This window comes from Myxocyprinus asiaticus, chromosome 30 (assembly GCF_019703515.2).
Source record: "Myxocyprinus asiaticus isolate MX2 ecotype Aquarium Trade chromosome 30, UBuf_Myxa_2, whole genome shotgun sequence".
In the NCBI taxonomy this organism is placed as follows: domain Eukaryota; kingdom Metazoa; phylum Chordata; class Actinopteri; order Cypriniformes; family Catostomidae; genus Myxocyprinus; species Myxocyprinus asiaticus.
Genome location: NC_059373.1, coordinates 26,568,453 through 26,585,280, shown reverse-complemented (window position 1 = coordinate 26,585,280; position 16,828 = coordinate 26,568,453). Strand labels below are relative to the sequence as shown.

The following is a 16,828-nucleotide window of genomic DNA, read 5'->3' as shown; positions in this document are numbered from 1 at the left end:
CTTCCTCTCCTCAGTCAGGCGCAAGCTGCAGTGTTGCTCTTCTGCACCATCATTAGAGTTTAATGTGATCTCATTTTATGTTAAAAGAGATCAAACGACTATTCGACAACGGAATTTTGAAATATTGAGTTATGCCACGATATGGTTCATCATTTTTTTGGGTTTGCGATATATCGAAATTCAATATATTGACCCATTCCTACATTTGACATTGCTATTTAAAGAAGAAGCAACATGGAAGTAAACTAGCAAGTACAACACATGAACAGTATGATATGGCTATTGTCATTTGGATGTACTTCTGAAATTCTGTAAGTTGTGAGTCTTTAAAGACTCAATAAGTGCCCGAGAAAGTACATGTGAAGCTTATGTGTTAAGTGTAGCTCATTATGTGTTTGACAGCCAGTTGCATCTAATCAAATTTCATCATGGAAGTAATGAATCCTGTTCTATCATTTGTTGCATCATCTCTTTGATATTTAAAAAATAAATCATCAAAATATATCAGAATATGTTATACTCTATTATTCTCTAATTGTCTTGAAAATGTTTGGAAAATTTGACACTATCTGAGCATTTTTTAGATCCATTGTGATATACATGTCGGGTTGCTAAAGAACATAAATAATGTTTGGCAAAACACACATGCATTAAAGGGTTAAACTCATAATTTGATAGGCCTAGAATAAAATATATCATATTATGTAAGATAAATTTACTGCTCACTACTACATATTTTAAATATCTGGTGCATTTTTGTTATTTTTAGTGACAGTTTTGCCCTGGGCCCTGGCAAATTTCTGAACCTGGTTTCATTCCATGTAAGGGTAGTATAGTAACAGATCTGCAAGGAGTTTTACTAAGAGAGGAATCCTGTTTGCTTACCATTGTACCATCAAGCAAGGTGCTGAGCCCCAGGTTGCTCTCAGAAACCTTTTGATTAGACAATTCCAAATGTCTTTGTGTGAAAAGTGCTGGTTAAATTGTTAACTAAACCATAGCACATTTATCAAATGCAACAGACAGATTCTTGCCAATCAAATACCAAAGTAGTGATGTCATCTGAGCTCCACCCTGTGGTGAAACCATGTTTTTCCATAATGCTAATAGCAATTGACATACAATATTTCTATCCAGTATTTTCTATGTCCTCAAGGCCTGTCGCTTTTATTGTAATCTCCTCATGAATCTGCCCTACAGATCATTTAAAAGAGCCTCTTGAGCGCTACATTGCCAATCTCAAAAAGGTGCGTCTGATCCGAGCGAGGAAGAGAGAGGGTTTGGTGAGAGCGCGGCTCCTGGGGGCGTCCATTGCCACAGGAGAAGTGCTGACCTTCCTGGACTGCCACTGTGAGAGTCATGAGGGCTGGTTAGAGCCATTACTCCAAAGGTGAGACTCTTGAGAGTCTTTACAAACCCCGACCATGCATTACTTTCTCTCATGCCTAAATTTGCACTTAATATATGGTGGTAGCAAAGTACTTTTGGCTCATTTGACTTGTGTTTTAGGCGAATTTCAATTTGCATAACAAAATTTGCTTGCTTTTCCAGATTAAGCTTAAACTAGATGTCACGTCAGTTTGTTTTAGTATAATTTGTCTAATATTTGTTTCCTTTTTTTTGGCTCTGTATCCTGTAGAATAAAGAAGGAGCCCTCTGCTGTGGTGTGTCCAGTTATTGACGTTATTGACTGGAACACCTTTCAATACCTGGGCAACCCTGGAGAACCGCAGATCGGAGGATTTGATTGGCGATTGGTGTTTACGTGGCATGCTGTCCCAGAACATGAACAGAAACGCAGAAGTGCCGCCACTGATGTTATTAGGTTTGTGGGTGACACAATTACAATGCTGTTTATCAGTAGCTTAAGGGCAAATTTGGATATACAAATACTGTTTACTTTGGCAAGCCTCACAGTAATAATAAAAAGCTTTGTTTCCAAATTGTCTGTACAGTATATTTCTAAGGCAAGCATCACTACTATTGCTTATACTTGCAGTATGATTAGGGATTTGAACGAACCCTTAACCCAGGGTTACTTACCCCTAACCATAAATATTTAACCTAGGCACATAACTCGTACCATACTGTTTGTACTACTGGCATGAATGATATCTCAAATCATACTGACCAATGAAACACTGGGCAAAGAAATCCCATAGACTACCATTGAAGGAGGGAACCAAGCCATATCTAGGGACCACGCATTTTCACACCTGGCCCGTTTGGAGCATTTTTTTTCAGAACCTGGTGCGTTTTCTCCCTTGTTTCAATTCGTTTAGGCATATATGATCACGGCAGTCGCACTCGGATCCATGCCAAAACAACCAGCCGAGACCACTTGGACGATGTAGTCTCAGTGCAGTTGCAAACGAACTGTGGAGCAGTTCGCTTGTGGTGAGAATGCAATCCGACCCAACAGATCAACGAAACTAAACAATGTCCTTTTAAAAACCATGAGCATACCTGATGGATCTGTAGAGAAGATATCTGTAGGTCAGTTCGTCACTTTAATTAATTATCAAAACGTGTATATAACTTTTGGCGACTATATAAAATATAATTGCACGTTCAAAATAGGAGTGATTTTAGTACGATCGCTTCTCTCTTTTGGATAGCGACAGAGCAGACACAGGTAGGATGGCGTTAGCAACTTTTTGACTGGTAAAAACAATCTTTATGTGGCTTCACTCTTTCTGCTGCTTGTATGTGTTTTTGTGTGCGTGCGAGAGAGAGAAAGCTCTGTGACCGTGAGAACAAGCACTTTTCAATGCAGAAATAATGCAAAAGCAACTAATGACCGATTAAAAATAACCATGTCGTACATTTTACATCTCCATCCAAGTGACGGATAATGTTTATTTGCAGCGCAAAATGTTGACAAATTTTTACAGTTTGTCCCAGGGACTAAAAACGATTGTTTTTTTTTGTTTTTTTCGGTTCGTCCTGAGCAAAAACTTACGTTTTTCGTTCCGGTTCAGATCTGCTTCTCAGTCAAAACCCAGAGGCAGCAAATCTGTATTAATGCATCATATCTAACAATAATTCAGTGAAGACTTGGAAACAACTGAGAATTATAAATTTTACCTCTAATTGTGAAGAAGGCTCAGCAGAGGTTGTACTTCCTTGGACAGCTGAGGAAGTTCAACCTGCCACAGGAGCTGCTGACACAGTTCTACTTGGCCGTCATTGAGTCTGTTCTGTGTACATCTATATCTGTCTGGTTTGGTTCAGCCAAAACTACAACAGACAGTCAGGACTGCTGAGAGGATTATTGGTGCCCCCCTGCCCACTCTCCAAGACCTGTACGTCTCCAGAGTGTTTGGAGTCTGGACCCCAAACACCCTGCCCACTCCCTCTTTGAAATGTTGCCCTCTGGCCAGCGCTTCAGGGCAATGAGCGCCAGGAGATCAAAGCACAAGAACAGTTTTTACCCTCAGGCCATTTTCCTCATGAACAATTAAACTGCCTCAGGACTCCCCCATAGTGCATTAATGTAAATACATATCTCATGTACATATATAAATTCACATATATAATTCAATAACTACATACCCCTACTTTGCACATACATTATCACTTGCACATGTACATATGCCATTCTGTTTTATGTCCTATTATTTGTATGTCTATTTATACTCTTACCTTGTTTTATATTCTGTGTCTCACTGTAATATTCTGTGTGCACTTGTTTCTCCTATCACCAAAAAACATTCCTTGTGTACGTGAGAACACTTGGCAATAAAGCTCATTCTGATTCTAATAATGTTTTCCTTGTATCTGGATTAGCTGTGAATGTACAGAATATGTAGTAATTATACATAGTTGTTAAAAATGTCTTCATTCAGAGAATGCGACATCCACAACAGGCAATTAAGAAATGTGTGATGCAGCAGTTTCCTTCAGGATCAAAGCACACGTTTAATTTTTTCGGGTAACATGAAATGGTATCGTTCCAAAAGTTTACTGTGATAAACCCTTTGGTTTCATGAAAAAATTATCGGAACAAAATTAACTGGTTATAACCGGTGACCAGCATTTAAAAATAACGTATTTACTCTGGAACAATTGAAAATCACTTTGTTCTCGTTTTTGGTTACATTCTGCAAAAAAAAAAAAAAAAAAAAAACAAAAACAATTCATTCGTTTTCATTTTTTGTTTTCGTTCCTTGAACTGTTTTTAGTCCCTGGTTAGGTCTATATCATTTTAACCGGTATATTGAAGTATGAGCTAAATTCCAGAATCACACAAACATTCTGACCAATGAGGGGACAGTTTGCTCATAAGTGACTTTTATTAACACAGTTTAGGTCCGTTGCCCTGTGAAAGTGAAGCAAGCCAAGAAGAATTTAGAGCAACAATGTAACAATTTTACCCCTGTTTCTGAACATTCGGAGCTACTGGTCTGAAAATGACCATAGAGACTTGGGGTTGAAGGCTTTTGACTTGGGCAAGTAAGCAACAACCTAGCAACCACATTGCAACATTCTAAAATCATTTGGAACACTTTAGTGACCCCATAACAACATCCACCCTCAATACCCTTGCATCATGATTGTTACTTTTGTATGGGCAAAAATTGCTTACATTTCCTTAGAAAGTGTACAAATCAAGTTGACTTTTATTGTTTAACTTAGAACACTGCTGATAAAGCTGTATTTTAAGTATTTTAGCTATTGCAGGGTTTTTTACTCATGTCAAAATGTTGAGTCTTATATATGTTTGTCTTGTATATGAATACATGTTTTTATTAAGGAATAGTTCACCCCAAAATGAAAATTATCTTATCATTTACTCACCCTCATGCCATCCCAGATGTGTCTGACTTTCTTTCTTCTGCAGAACACAAGTGAAGATTTTTAGAAGAATATTTCAGCTCTGTAGGTCCATACAATTCAATTGAATGGGTGCCAAAATTTTGAGGCTCCAAAATCCACATTAGGGCAACGTAAAAGTACTCCAGACAACTCTGGTGGTTAAATCCATATCTTCAGAAGCGATATGAAAGGTGTGGGTGAGAAACAGATCAATATTTACTTTATGTACCTTTTTACTCTAAATTCTCTCTGCTCAGTCAATCTCCACTTTCATTTTCTTGTGTTTTTGGTGATTCACATTCTTCATATATATTGCACCCTACTGGGCAGGGAGAATAATTTCTAGCAAAATTGACTTAAATATTGATCTGTTTCTCACCCACACCTATCATATCACTTCATGGACCTACAGAGCCAAGATATTCTTCTAAAAATCTTCATTTGTGTTCTGCAGAAGAAAGTAAGTCATACACATCTGGGATGCCAGGAGGATGAGTAAATGATGAGAGAATTTTTGGGTGAACTATCCTTTTAAGTCTTTCCAAACTGTACATCATACAAACTTATGTGTCTTGTTTTGATCCAGGTCTCCTACAATGGCTGGTGGTTTATTTGCAGTCAATAAGAAGTACTTCCATTACCTGGGCACATATGACACAGGAATGGAGGTTTGGGGTGGAGAGAACCTGGAGTTTTCATTCAGAGTAAGTGTGCTTTTGAGAAATTCTCCACTTTCTGTGACATTTTCCTTTCATTTCTCTCAAGGTTTTGCTGTCCTGTTGGGAGAAAGCCTGTGGGCATGTTTTTGACAGATGGTCAGCATCTCTGTTTGAAAAATGTGTGATGAGTCACGCAAGGTTAGGGGGTCAGTCAGAGCCTTTATTAAGTGTCTGCCAGCTGGCACGGTGACTAAACCGACCTTCACTCTGTGTTTATGCAGCATTTACTTACTCATAATTCCTCTTATTACTCAGTTCACATCCCTTCAAGGATGCCAGCATTGTTACATGGAGACCAATGGTTCACTTGTGTTCTCAGTGCCTTGAAAGCCAGAATCTGTGTTTTAACCTGTTTTCTAAAAGGAACAGCTTGAAAAGTAGAAAAGTATTATGCAATGCAAATGAGATGACCTCCCTACCCCCCCCCCCCCCAATAATTGCTCCAAGGTTTTTATGATTTTGTTCAAAATACAACTAAAACAATACAACAAATCTGTTTTGTCGATATCTTTCACTACATATTGTCATATAAACATTCTGCAAGTAATTTGTTACACTGATTCAAATGTGAGTTTGTGAGTCTTTTTGACAGATTAATTTATAGAGCCAGCTCTGAAGAGTCATTTGTTCTTGAATCAGACTACACTGATCATGATGTTTGTTTTTGCAAGCAGCCAGCAAAGGCAACGCAATAGAAAGATGTTTTGTCAATGTATTGTCTTCTGTCTTTTGTATGTAGTCTTTTTTGTCATGTTCAATTCAGACTGCAAACTCGCAACTCAGGTTAAACATAATTTCCTTTGGTAGAGTGCTGCAGATCCAGTAGCATTATTTGTTCTCTGGATCATTATGCCATATTACATATGGCCAGGCCCAGGTGGAATCTTTTGACTATTTTTGGATTTTCTGCACACATTTTTGAAGAAAATCTGTGAAATGGCTTTAAATATGATGGTAACATTTTACAAGAGTACTACAATCATATTGGTAGCTGAAAACTCAATCAAATTAGCCAAAATATTTAAAGTGATAGTTCAACCAAAAATGAAAATTCTCTCAGCATTTACTTACCCTCATGCTCATGTGTATGACTTTCTTTCTTCTGAAAAACACAAACAAATATTTTTAGAAGAATATTTCAGCTCTGTAGGTCCATACAATGCAAGTGAATGGTGATCAGACCTTTGCAGCTCCAAAACCACATAAAGGAAACATAGAAGTAATAAGACTCCAGTGGTTAAATCCATATCTTCATAAGCGATATAATAGGTGTGGGTGAGAAACAGATCAAAATTTAAGTCCTTTTTACTCTAAATCTCCACTTTCACTTTTCCACCTGAAAGTCACATGTGGTGCCTGTTTAGTTTCACTTTCACATCTGAAAGTGAAAGTTAAAGTGGAGATTTAGAGTATAAAAAGACTTAAATATTGTTCTGTTTCTCACCCACACCTATTATATAGCTATTGCTAATATATTATGAAAGAATTTTCATTTTTGGGTGAACTATCCTTTTAATAAACAAGCAAGAGGAACGTAATATGTAGAACTTTAAGAATGGTGGGTGTTCCAGTTCTGCGGAAATCTGCGGTTCTATCTGTGGGCCTGCGTATGGCTAATCTCTATCCTGTGGTGGTGTTGTTTTTCAGATCTGGCAGTGTGGAGGGAGTCTGGAGATCCACCCTTGCTCGCATGTGGGTCATGTCTTCCCGAAGAAAGCGCCATACTCGAGAAGCAAGGCTTTGTCCAACAGCGTGCGGGCAGCAGAAGTCTGGATGGATGTATACAAAGACATGTATTACCATCGCAACCCCCTTGCCCGTCTGGTACGCCTACTTGTACAGTCTGTTGCCTAGCTTGGCTTTTGTTTGCTTATCTGCTCATTTTCCAAGAGTACGTTTATCACAAAGTTAATCCGCAATGTGTCAGCTTTGCCACTTTGTAAATAGACTCTGACCAATCATGTTGACTTTGTGAAAGAGGATATGCAAATTTTCTAGGATATTTACACCAGGGATGTGTGCAGCATTCTGATTTGTATTTAGAATGCTTTTTAAACTCCAATTTATAGTTATAGTTTTGAATTAAATTTGAATTTAGGTTGCAAACAGGATGCAGACAGGAGAATTTAAGGAAGCAGAATTAAAATGGAACGAAATTCAAAGAATTTAATTGAACTGCTCCAAATGTAGTTTTTAGTAATACATTAGATTTTTCTGTATCTGAATAATACATTACATATTAGTATACAGTATTATTACACACATGGTGGAAGAACATTTTATTTTCTTGAAATGCTCTAGTTTACTCCAGAGCTTTAAAAATGGAGCCAAACAACATGATGCAGGCTTACACGATGGAAAACTTAAAAAGATCACAAATCTGTTTTTATATGAAAAAAAGTTAATTTTTTACACACACACACACACACACACACACACACACACACACACACACACACACACTTTCACACATGCAACTCCTCTCTGGTCAGTGTGAAGTTACTACAGTGAGAAGTTGCACCTCTCTCAGTCCGCGTGCTTGTCATCCAGCTGCCCTTGTGGCGGCACCCCCACTGAGCCCTGTAGTTAAAGGGAGAGGTGCTCTCAGTGACAGATTGGGTAACCCTTCTGTCTCTAAACCTTGGAGATGCTGCCAGGTTGGCACTGGCAACTCGAAATCTATCTGATGTGATGCCAGCTGATAAGACTTTTTCTCTCTTCGGGTATAAACCACAGGTAAACACCAGCCATGCCAATGTGGATCAGGTTTGACAACCTTAATACTAATACACATTCATTTGAATGTAGATTGCTCTCTCTTTCACCTTGCGAGTCTCTGTATATTTTATTCAAATCAAAATCAAATCACTTTATTGTCACACAGCCATATACACAAGTGCAATGGTGTGTGAAATTCTTGGGTGCAGTTCCGATCAATATAGCAGTCGTGACAGTGATGAGACATATACCAATTTACAATAACATCAAATTAACACAACACAATTTAAACATCTGTTATACACATAATTACACTCAACAGTATACAAATAATAACATACACTGTACAGTATACAATACGCACTATATAGATACACATTATTCAATAAAAATAAAAAATAAAAATATATAAAAAAGTATATATATATATAGAATGTACAGTATTGTACTGTATTGACATTCAGGCTGTCGGTTGATAGTCAGTTGTTAAGAGAGAACATAATATAATAATAATATAATTTATGACAGTCCAGTGTGAGATATAAGAGTAAGGGTAATAAAGTGCAGTGCTGATGTATTTTGAACGTGGGAGATCAAGAGTTCAAAAGTCTGATTGCTTGGGGGAAGAAGCTATCATGGAGTCGGCTGGTGAGGGTCCTGATGCTGCGATACCGCCTACCTGATGTGAGAACAGCCCATGGCTCGGGTGGCTGGAGTCTCTGATGATCCTCCGAGCTTTTTTCACACACCGCCTTGTATATATTTTCTGGAGGGAGGGAAGCTCACCTCCGATGATGTGTCTGGCAGTTCGCACCACCCTTTGCAGTGCTTTGCGGTTGTGGGCGGTGCTATTGCCGTACCAGGCGGAGATGCAGCAAGTCAGTTCATGGCCCAGATGCAGCCAGTTCATGGCCCAAATCTCTGTTGATTTTGTGCCATTGTGCTCTAAAAATCAACAACATGTTGCTCTGTGACTGACAAATGAATTACACTTATGATCTGGTTCTTTTAATTAATCGATTACAAAGAAAGACTTACAAACTCATAGAACTGCTGAATTGCTAAATACAACTACAAATACCACAAGGATGTGAATGTACCTGCTTGACGAATCGGATGGTCACTGCAGTCCATATGTAGCAACTTAATAGCAACTTGCGTTAAAAAGCACAGTGGCTTCTATGACTGCACGTAATTTACTTTGTAGAACAAAACGTGAACTTTTTTAATTTTTTTTATATAGTTTTATTATCTTCCCTGAGGTCCGCTGATAATGTTAGTAAAGTTCTTTTTTTTTTTTTTTGCATTAAAACAGTAATAATTTAGTAATAAATTAATCATTTTCCACCCTGACACTCTCAGGCCCTCTGTCTGAAACGCTCAGTTTTGGCCTCAGCTTATCCTTTAAACATCAACGTAAACACCCACTGTTCTGACTGGCTAACATCGTGCACACCCTGTCAACACTGGACGCACGAGTTGTGTCAAAGAATAAATAAATAAATAAAATACATAGTCAATGGTGTCCAAAACTTCCAAGCTCCAAAAAGGGCATACAGGCAGCATAAAGATAATCTAGGGGTTTAATCCATGTCTTCTGAAGCGATACGATTGGTTTTGGTTGAGAAATAGACTAATATGAAACTCATTTTTCTCTATAAATCTTGACATCTGCAGTCTTCTTATTTTCAAAGTATACGTAGCTTGGACCATTATGGGGGGTTCGAACCATTTTGGGGGCTGCAAAAACAGCATTCTATAGGAAACACTGTTGTTTGCGGTGCACCTGCCTCAGGACTCTTTAACTTTATTGATAGTCAAGGCACAGACGAATCATCAGTGGGTGTGGTGTTGCGTCATCCGGCTGGCACCTACAATGATATTGATGATTTACTATCTATCTGGTATAATTAGAAGTTCACTTCCTGTCATCCATTTTTCTGCAGAGCTGCTGAACCTCTTCGACAGAGCTCTGCTTGCAACAGATGTTTCTCACAAGTAATTATATCTCTGGGCCATCACTCACCAGTAATTCTGGCCTGAAAGGGGCAGTTATGAGGGGATATTGTAACACAACCACAGACATAAACAGGATCTTGGCCTTGATCAGTCTTGTTTGGGATGTGGAGTTGTTTGGGACATTGTTGTGACAGAGGATGTTGCAGAATTTGTAGCATTTTGTGGTGTACCGTAGTTGGGTTAATGCGTCCAAATACTTAGAAAACAAAAAGGGAAAGCAATGTTTGACTGATGATGTTTGGGTTTTCTGTGAAAACGGTAGATGTGGTTTGAAGATAGAGCTTTATGTAAAGCATTTTCATGGCTTTTTCTTTGTTTCATCTGTTCATGTTATTTGTGTTAGTGATGCTTGATAACCATCACATTTAATATTCCTCATACTTAGGGTTAGGTGTTTCTTCAATTCCTTAACCCTCAGGTATTAAACTTGTGTAATAAACTTTGTGCTATGGACATGGGTTAAGTCATGCATGCGGCTTGTTGAGCTATTTCTTTTGTAACATACTTTTTACAATGAGGTTAATTGGCTCATGAAGTAATTTTAAGGTGTCATATGCGAAAAGACATTTAATAAATATCTCCAGTGGGACTCAACTTTTAACCCTTGTTTCCAGGAGGCATATGGTGATGTGACAGACAGACGGAAACTCAGAATGCGTCTTGGCTGTAAGGACTTTAAATGGTACTTGGACAACATCTATCCTGACATTCAAGTCCCGGAAGACAGGCCTGGCATGTATGGGATGGTGAGAAAAGATAAGCTGCTTATCTTATTTACATACATAGCATTGTAATGGAGCCAAACAGTAGGGTTCTGGAAGTAAAAATGCCATTCATAATGTCCATATTGAAAAAGATTTTGAAGTGATAAACAGGTGCAGATGAAATCTGAACTTTTTGTTTTTGTTTTTTGACATTATCTGCATTGAGTTTGGGAGTGAAATCTGCTGAATGAATTTGAATACGAGTTGAGACTGAGAGCACTACACTTTATTGGTACCTAAAAGCATTAGCAAATTAGTTGTAATATTTGATATATGAACACGCACAGGGTGGTGTATGTGTAGAACTTTTGTGAATTACAGGCGTTTTAATTTTGCGGAAATCTGTGGAGCTTTCTTCCGGCGCGGTTTCCATGTGGGCCTGGCGATATAGTATATACATTTCAAGACAGAGGTTGTTAAAAGATGGCATATTCTTTTTTAGAAACCTTAAATCAGTGTGATTTCAACTTCATTTTTAAAAGAATGGCATTGAATTGACAAATTCCGAGTGAAGTACTATACTACTCACAATTCTGAAACAAGATCCACCAATCAGAGAAGTAACTGTTACCATGGGAATAGGAAATGCAGCAATCTCCAAGCAATTAATTTTTGCATGCAATCAGAGATTAGCTGCTACCTTCTTAATGTTTGTTAATTGTAGATTTAAAGCATGTGAAACAGTAGTGGTATTTTTAAATATGTGAAAATACACCCAAAAATGAAAATTCTCTCATCATTTACTCACACTTATGACTTTCTTTTTTCTGCAGAACACAAATGAAGATTTTTAGAGTAATGTCTAAGCTCTGTAGGTCCATACAATGCAAGTGAATGGTGACCAGAACTCTGAAGGTCCACAAATTAATTAAAGGAAACATAAAAGTAATCCATAAGACTCCAGTGGTTAAATCCATATCTTCTTAAGCAATATGATAGGTGTGGATGAGAAACAAATCAATGTTTAAGTCTTTTTTTTACTATCAATCTCCACCTTTGACCACCGCCAACCAGTAGTTGGCTGAATGTGAAAATTATTTCCACACCTGAATGTGAAAGTGTAGATTTACAGTTAAAAAAGGACTTAAATATTGATCTGTTTCTCACCCACACCTGTCACATTGCTGGAGTCTTATGGATTACTTTTATACTGCCTTTTGGACCTTCTGAGTTCTGGTCACCATTCACTTGCATTGTATGGTCCAACAGAGCAGACATTTTCTTTTAAAAATCTTCATTTGTGTTCTGCAGAAGAAAGAAAGTCACACACACATGACTGAATTGTCATTTTTGGGTGAACTATTCCTTTAAGGTAGGGGTTTTCAAACTTTTCAATGCCAAAGACCCCCAAATATGATGATATCCTTTTGAGTCCCTTCCTAAAATATTAAAGCAGCCTTATGTTTTAATGTATAGAGGCCCAATTTTATTGTGTGAGGAAAATAGTGTGATATTATAAAAATAACATGTTAGCAAAATTAAATAATTGGCTTTTATATTGTCATTGTACTAAATCCAAAATATATGATTAAGTTATTATCTGTAAAATATTATCTCTAAAAGATAGTGTATCTTTTTTCTGTATCTTATTTTAATGTTCAATGTAATTAAAATGTATTTGTATAGCGCTTTCACAAAAAATATTCTTCCAAAGCAGCTTTACTGAGAATATAACCTTTAAACCCCCAGTGAGAAATCAGAATGTTCTTTCAATATTTTTTTTTTATTACAAACTTATCTAAACACCTATAAAAACTAGGCTGTCAATAGAATAAAATAATCAAGTTTAATCTCATGATTTCCAAGCAGTCTTTCAGAAGCAGAAAGAAACAGTGATATTCATTCATGTCAAATTCATACAGTACATGTCAGACTTTTTTTTTTTCCTACATTTTTACACTAATTATTTATTTATTTATTTATTTTTTTCCACGGACCCCCTAGAACCCCCTTGTGGCCCCCTGGGGGTCCCTGGATCCCAGTCTGAAAACCCCTCCATTAAGGGATAAATTGTTCTTTCCTATCAAATTCGAATTAAAAAAAAAAAAAAAAAAAGACCAAGGTACAATACCTTTGTCTTTTTTTCTTTCTTTCTTTCTTTCTTTTTTTCAGATTTTACATTTTTCTAATCAAATGTAATTTTGTCATTCATCTTGGACCGTTTTTTAAAAAAATATTTATGTTTCTCTTCTCAATTTCAGCTGAAGAATAAAGGAAGGGCCAACTACTGCTTTGACTACAACCCTCCTGATGATCGTAATATTGCTGGTCACAGGGTCATTCTTTACCCATGTCATGGCATGGGTCATAACCAGGTAAATTTAATTTGCTGAACGTTAACAGCAGGCAGGCTGCAGCACTTTCCCAATTATTCACACAATAGACAGAGATTGTAATGCTTCCACAGAAATATACATCAAAGTGTGTCTCACAGCTTTAATGTATTATTAAGATGGCATCATGATACACTGCAGCATATCACTGATGCAAAGTCTGATCGATATGTCCCCACCCGGGGGTGCATCAGTAGAGAGTTTTGATTTAGCTGAACTCTGTAGCTCTGTTTACACCTGGTATTAACATAATATGGGTGATCCAATCACAAGTGGTCAGCCGAGATATACACACCCATTTACACCTTGAAGTAACTGTATCTGTATGTTCAATCAAAGGCAGACAGGGGTGGTGTGGAGGTATTCAGGATTGCTTTTTGAAACTGTCATTATTTTTGCAATTCAGTTTGGTGGTGTAAGTGGTGCAGAAATCAGCTTTAATGTCAGATTGAACAGGGTCTGTGTGTACTTGCTGATGCTGAAGTAGTCCTCCTGTCTCATTTTCTTGCTATATATATATATTTTTTGTTAGTTCTTTGAGTACTCCACACTCCAAGAGATCCGTTACAACACTAGGGAGCCTGCAGGCTGTATCGTAGCTGATCCCGTCTCAACCTTCCTTACAATGCATCACTGCAGTAAGCCCAGGGAAGCTGTGCCTGAAGACCAGAAGTTTGAGTTCAGAGAGGTGAGATCACATTTCAATGCCTACCTATTTCAGGCCAAGAACCTCTTGGTGGAGAGAGATGGCACAGAGACCCCCTGGAACATATAAAATTGAGAGTTGCATTTTAAGCCTGGCCTATAAAAATGTGTAAACCCCTGTTAAAGACATAACTTGACCCCCTGGTATGCATACTGTATATTAAATGTTCTTGAAGCAAATAAACCCACACGAAGGGCCAAGAAAATGCCACGTTGAAGTGTTACTTGAGAAAGTCACGGGCAACAGATTGAGAGGTTTCGGTGTGGCTTGCAGTGAAATTTTAGAAGCAAACCTTAGTGTGAACTCTTTGCCAGTACAGTGAGCACCTGAAGAGCAATGTGACAAATGAGAATTAGGGAAACAGTACACAGAACAGGGAAGAGGTGCTATGAAATGCTGGTGTTGGTTGCTTCTTGTTCTAATGGACCAAAGGCCTAAGAGTAAGAGAGAGAACAAAAAGCCCTCTGAGAAGCCATCAGCTCTGACTCATCTGACTCAGAATCCTTCACCACAAACACTCATAGAAGATCTGCTTATACATGTATGAATCACAGCTCCTAACCACAACCTCCACAGTTTTAGCAATAAATGCGTTGAGTTAATATGCGTTATTAATAAAAATTGTATACCCTTTCTAATATGCTGAAATTAGAACTTTCCTGACCCCTAATGTATATAAAACAAAATACATCTTTTATATGTTAAAAATATACTTATTTTTATCTTTTCGATTATTTGTCTCCTTTATCTTATTTATGTATACATTTTGGTTGGTTTATATGTATTTATTTTTCTTCCTTCACCTGTACTTGTTTTTATGACTCAGTGATTGTATTCATACATTGTTTGATCTTATTGAACATTTATATAGAAAACAAATCCACAGTTTTAGCACCATTTGTGGACTTTTCAGACGGTCCCTTACCCACCATAGGCACATTTTCCAACTTATATCAATGTTAAATTAGCGTTCTGGAACGATTTCACGGTGACGCCATCTGACCAGCTTAAATTTGGGACAAATCGTGTCCCATATTGATTCGATACAGGACGCATAATTTTATCTTTTTTCTCCCCAATTTGGAATGCCCAATTCCCAATGCGCTCTAAGTCCTCGTGGTGGTGTAGTGACTCGCCTCAATCTGAGTGGCGGAGGACGAATCTCAGTTGCCTCCACGTCTGAGACGTCAATCCGCGCATTTTATCACGTGGCTTGTTGAGCGCGTTAACATGGAGACATAGTGCGTGTGGAGGCTTCATGCCATCCACCGCGGCATCCACGCACAACTCACCACACGCCCCACTGAAAGCGAACCACATTATAGCGACCACAAGGAGGTTACCCCATGTGACTCTACCCTCCCTAACAACCGGGCCAATTTGGTTGCTTAGGAGACCTGGCTGGAGTCACTCAGCACGCCCTGGATTGGAACTCACGACTCCAGGGGTGGTAGTCAGTGTCAATACTCACTGAGATACCCAGGACCCCACATAATTTTATCTTTAAATATGGGACGATCCCGTATTTTACGGGACGGGTGGCAACCCTATCTGTAACTGCATCTGTAACTGAAAACTTTTTTTGATTTTGAATGATGCTGCATCCACACCACTAGGTGTCATTGTAAGTCCAAGATGACATGAGCAAATATTTACTGAGTGCACCTTTAATATATCATTTATATATGTGCGATATACCATGAGAATAAAGTTGGTTTCATTTTATAGGACAGAAAAGTCATATTAGACAAGTATGGGTCCGTTCTTGTTTTCCTTTCAGTAAAAAACATTGTTGTTCTTTACACCATTAGTAAAAGTTTTTAAAATATGTCTAGAAAATGTCCTGGTCATATTTAAGCTGCACTATGTAACTGTGTGCTCTCTAGCGACATCTGTGGTTGAAATTAAAACATTTTAAGCAATTTGCGGAAGAACACTAAACGTGATTCGTGTGGATGAATCTCATGATTTGAGCTTACCTGGACATCGCCTGTGTGTGATCATGACTGGGAGAAATTCAGAGCCGGAGTCATAACGCGCTATTTTCATGTTGATCTTATTATGTTATACGATTAAACATTTAAAAATGAAATATTACTTTCTTTGATGAAGATAAACAACATTCTTATTTAGATATTTTGAATGAATTAATTGTACACTTTTCTGACACTACACTCAAAGCGCTTTTACATATAGAACAGGAGACTCTTCTCAATCACCACCAGTTACAAGCAGTGTTAGGTAATGTTACTTTTAAAAGTAACTCTTTAGAATATTGTGTTACTCCTTAAAAAAGTAACTTAATTAATTAAAAAGGAATTTTTATGGAAAGTAAAGCATTACGTTACTTTTGCGTTATTTTTGCGTTACTTTTTTCTCACATCCACTTTCCCTTCTGCTGTGCTAAGCATTCAATACAAATAAGCCATACATTTCATACAAGAGACATTACAGGTCATGCTAGCTACTGTACAACACTCATGTTAAAACAACATACTAAACAATCAGATATTTAGAAAGTAGGTCTTCACATCATATTTATAATAAAGAATCAATAACATGTATATGCACGATTTGTTTTTCCATCAACATGGCATGTCTTACCTAAAGCAGCAAAGTCCAACACTTGCACCTGTTACGCACATTTTATCTCCCAATTCTCATTGCAGCAATACAACAACAAAAAAGATATCATTATGAAAAAATAATATACAGTATATTATTTATGTTGTGAAGTATATCATAATAGCA

The 16,828-nt window shown here is 37.6% G+C and overlaps 1 protein-coding gene across 1 annotated transcript in view; it reads left to right on the top strand.

Annotated features, from left to right (window-relative positions):
* LOC127421443 (polypeptide N-acetylgalactosaminyltransferase 12-like) overlaps positions 1-16,828 on the top strand; it is a 35,113-nt gene that overhangs the window by 15,570 nt on the left and 2,715 nt on the right. The window contains exons 3-9 of the mRNA XM_051664493.1: positions 1,201-1,390; positions 1,640-1,825; positions 5,405-5,522; positions 7,185-7,361; positions 10,889-11,020; positions 13,240-13,353; positions 13,904-14,059. Of these exons, the coding sequence (XP_051520453.1) occupies positions 1,201-1,390; positions 1,640-1,825; positions 5,405-5,522; positions 7,185-7,361; positions 10,889-11,020; positions 13,240-13,353; positions 13,904-14,059 (1,073 nt within the window). The remainder of the gene's footprint in view (positions 1-1,200; positions 1,391-1,639; positions 1,826-5,404; positions 5,523-7,184; positions 7,362-10,888; positions 11,021-13,239; positions 13,354-13,903; positions 14,060-16,828) is intronic.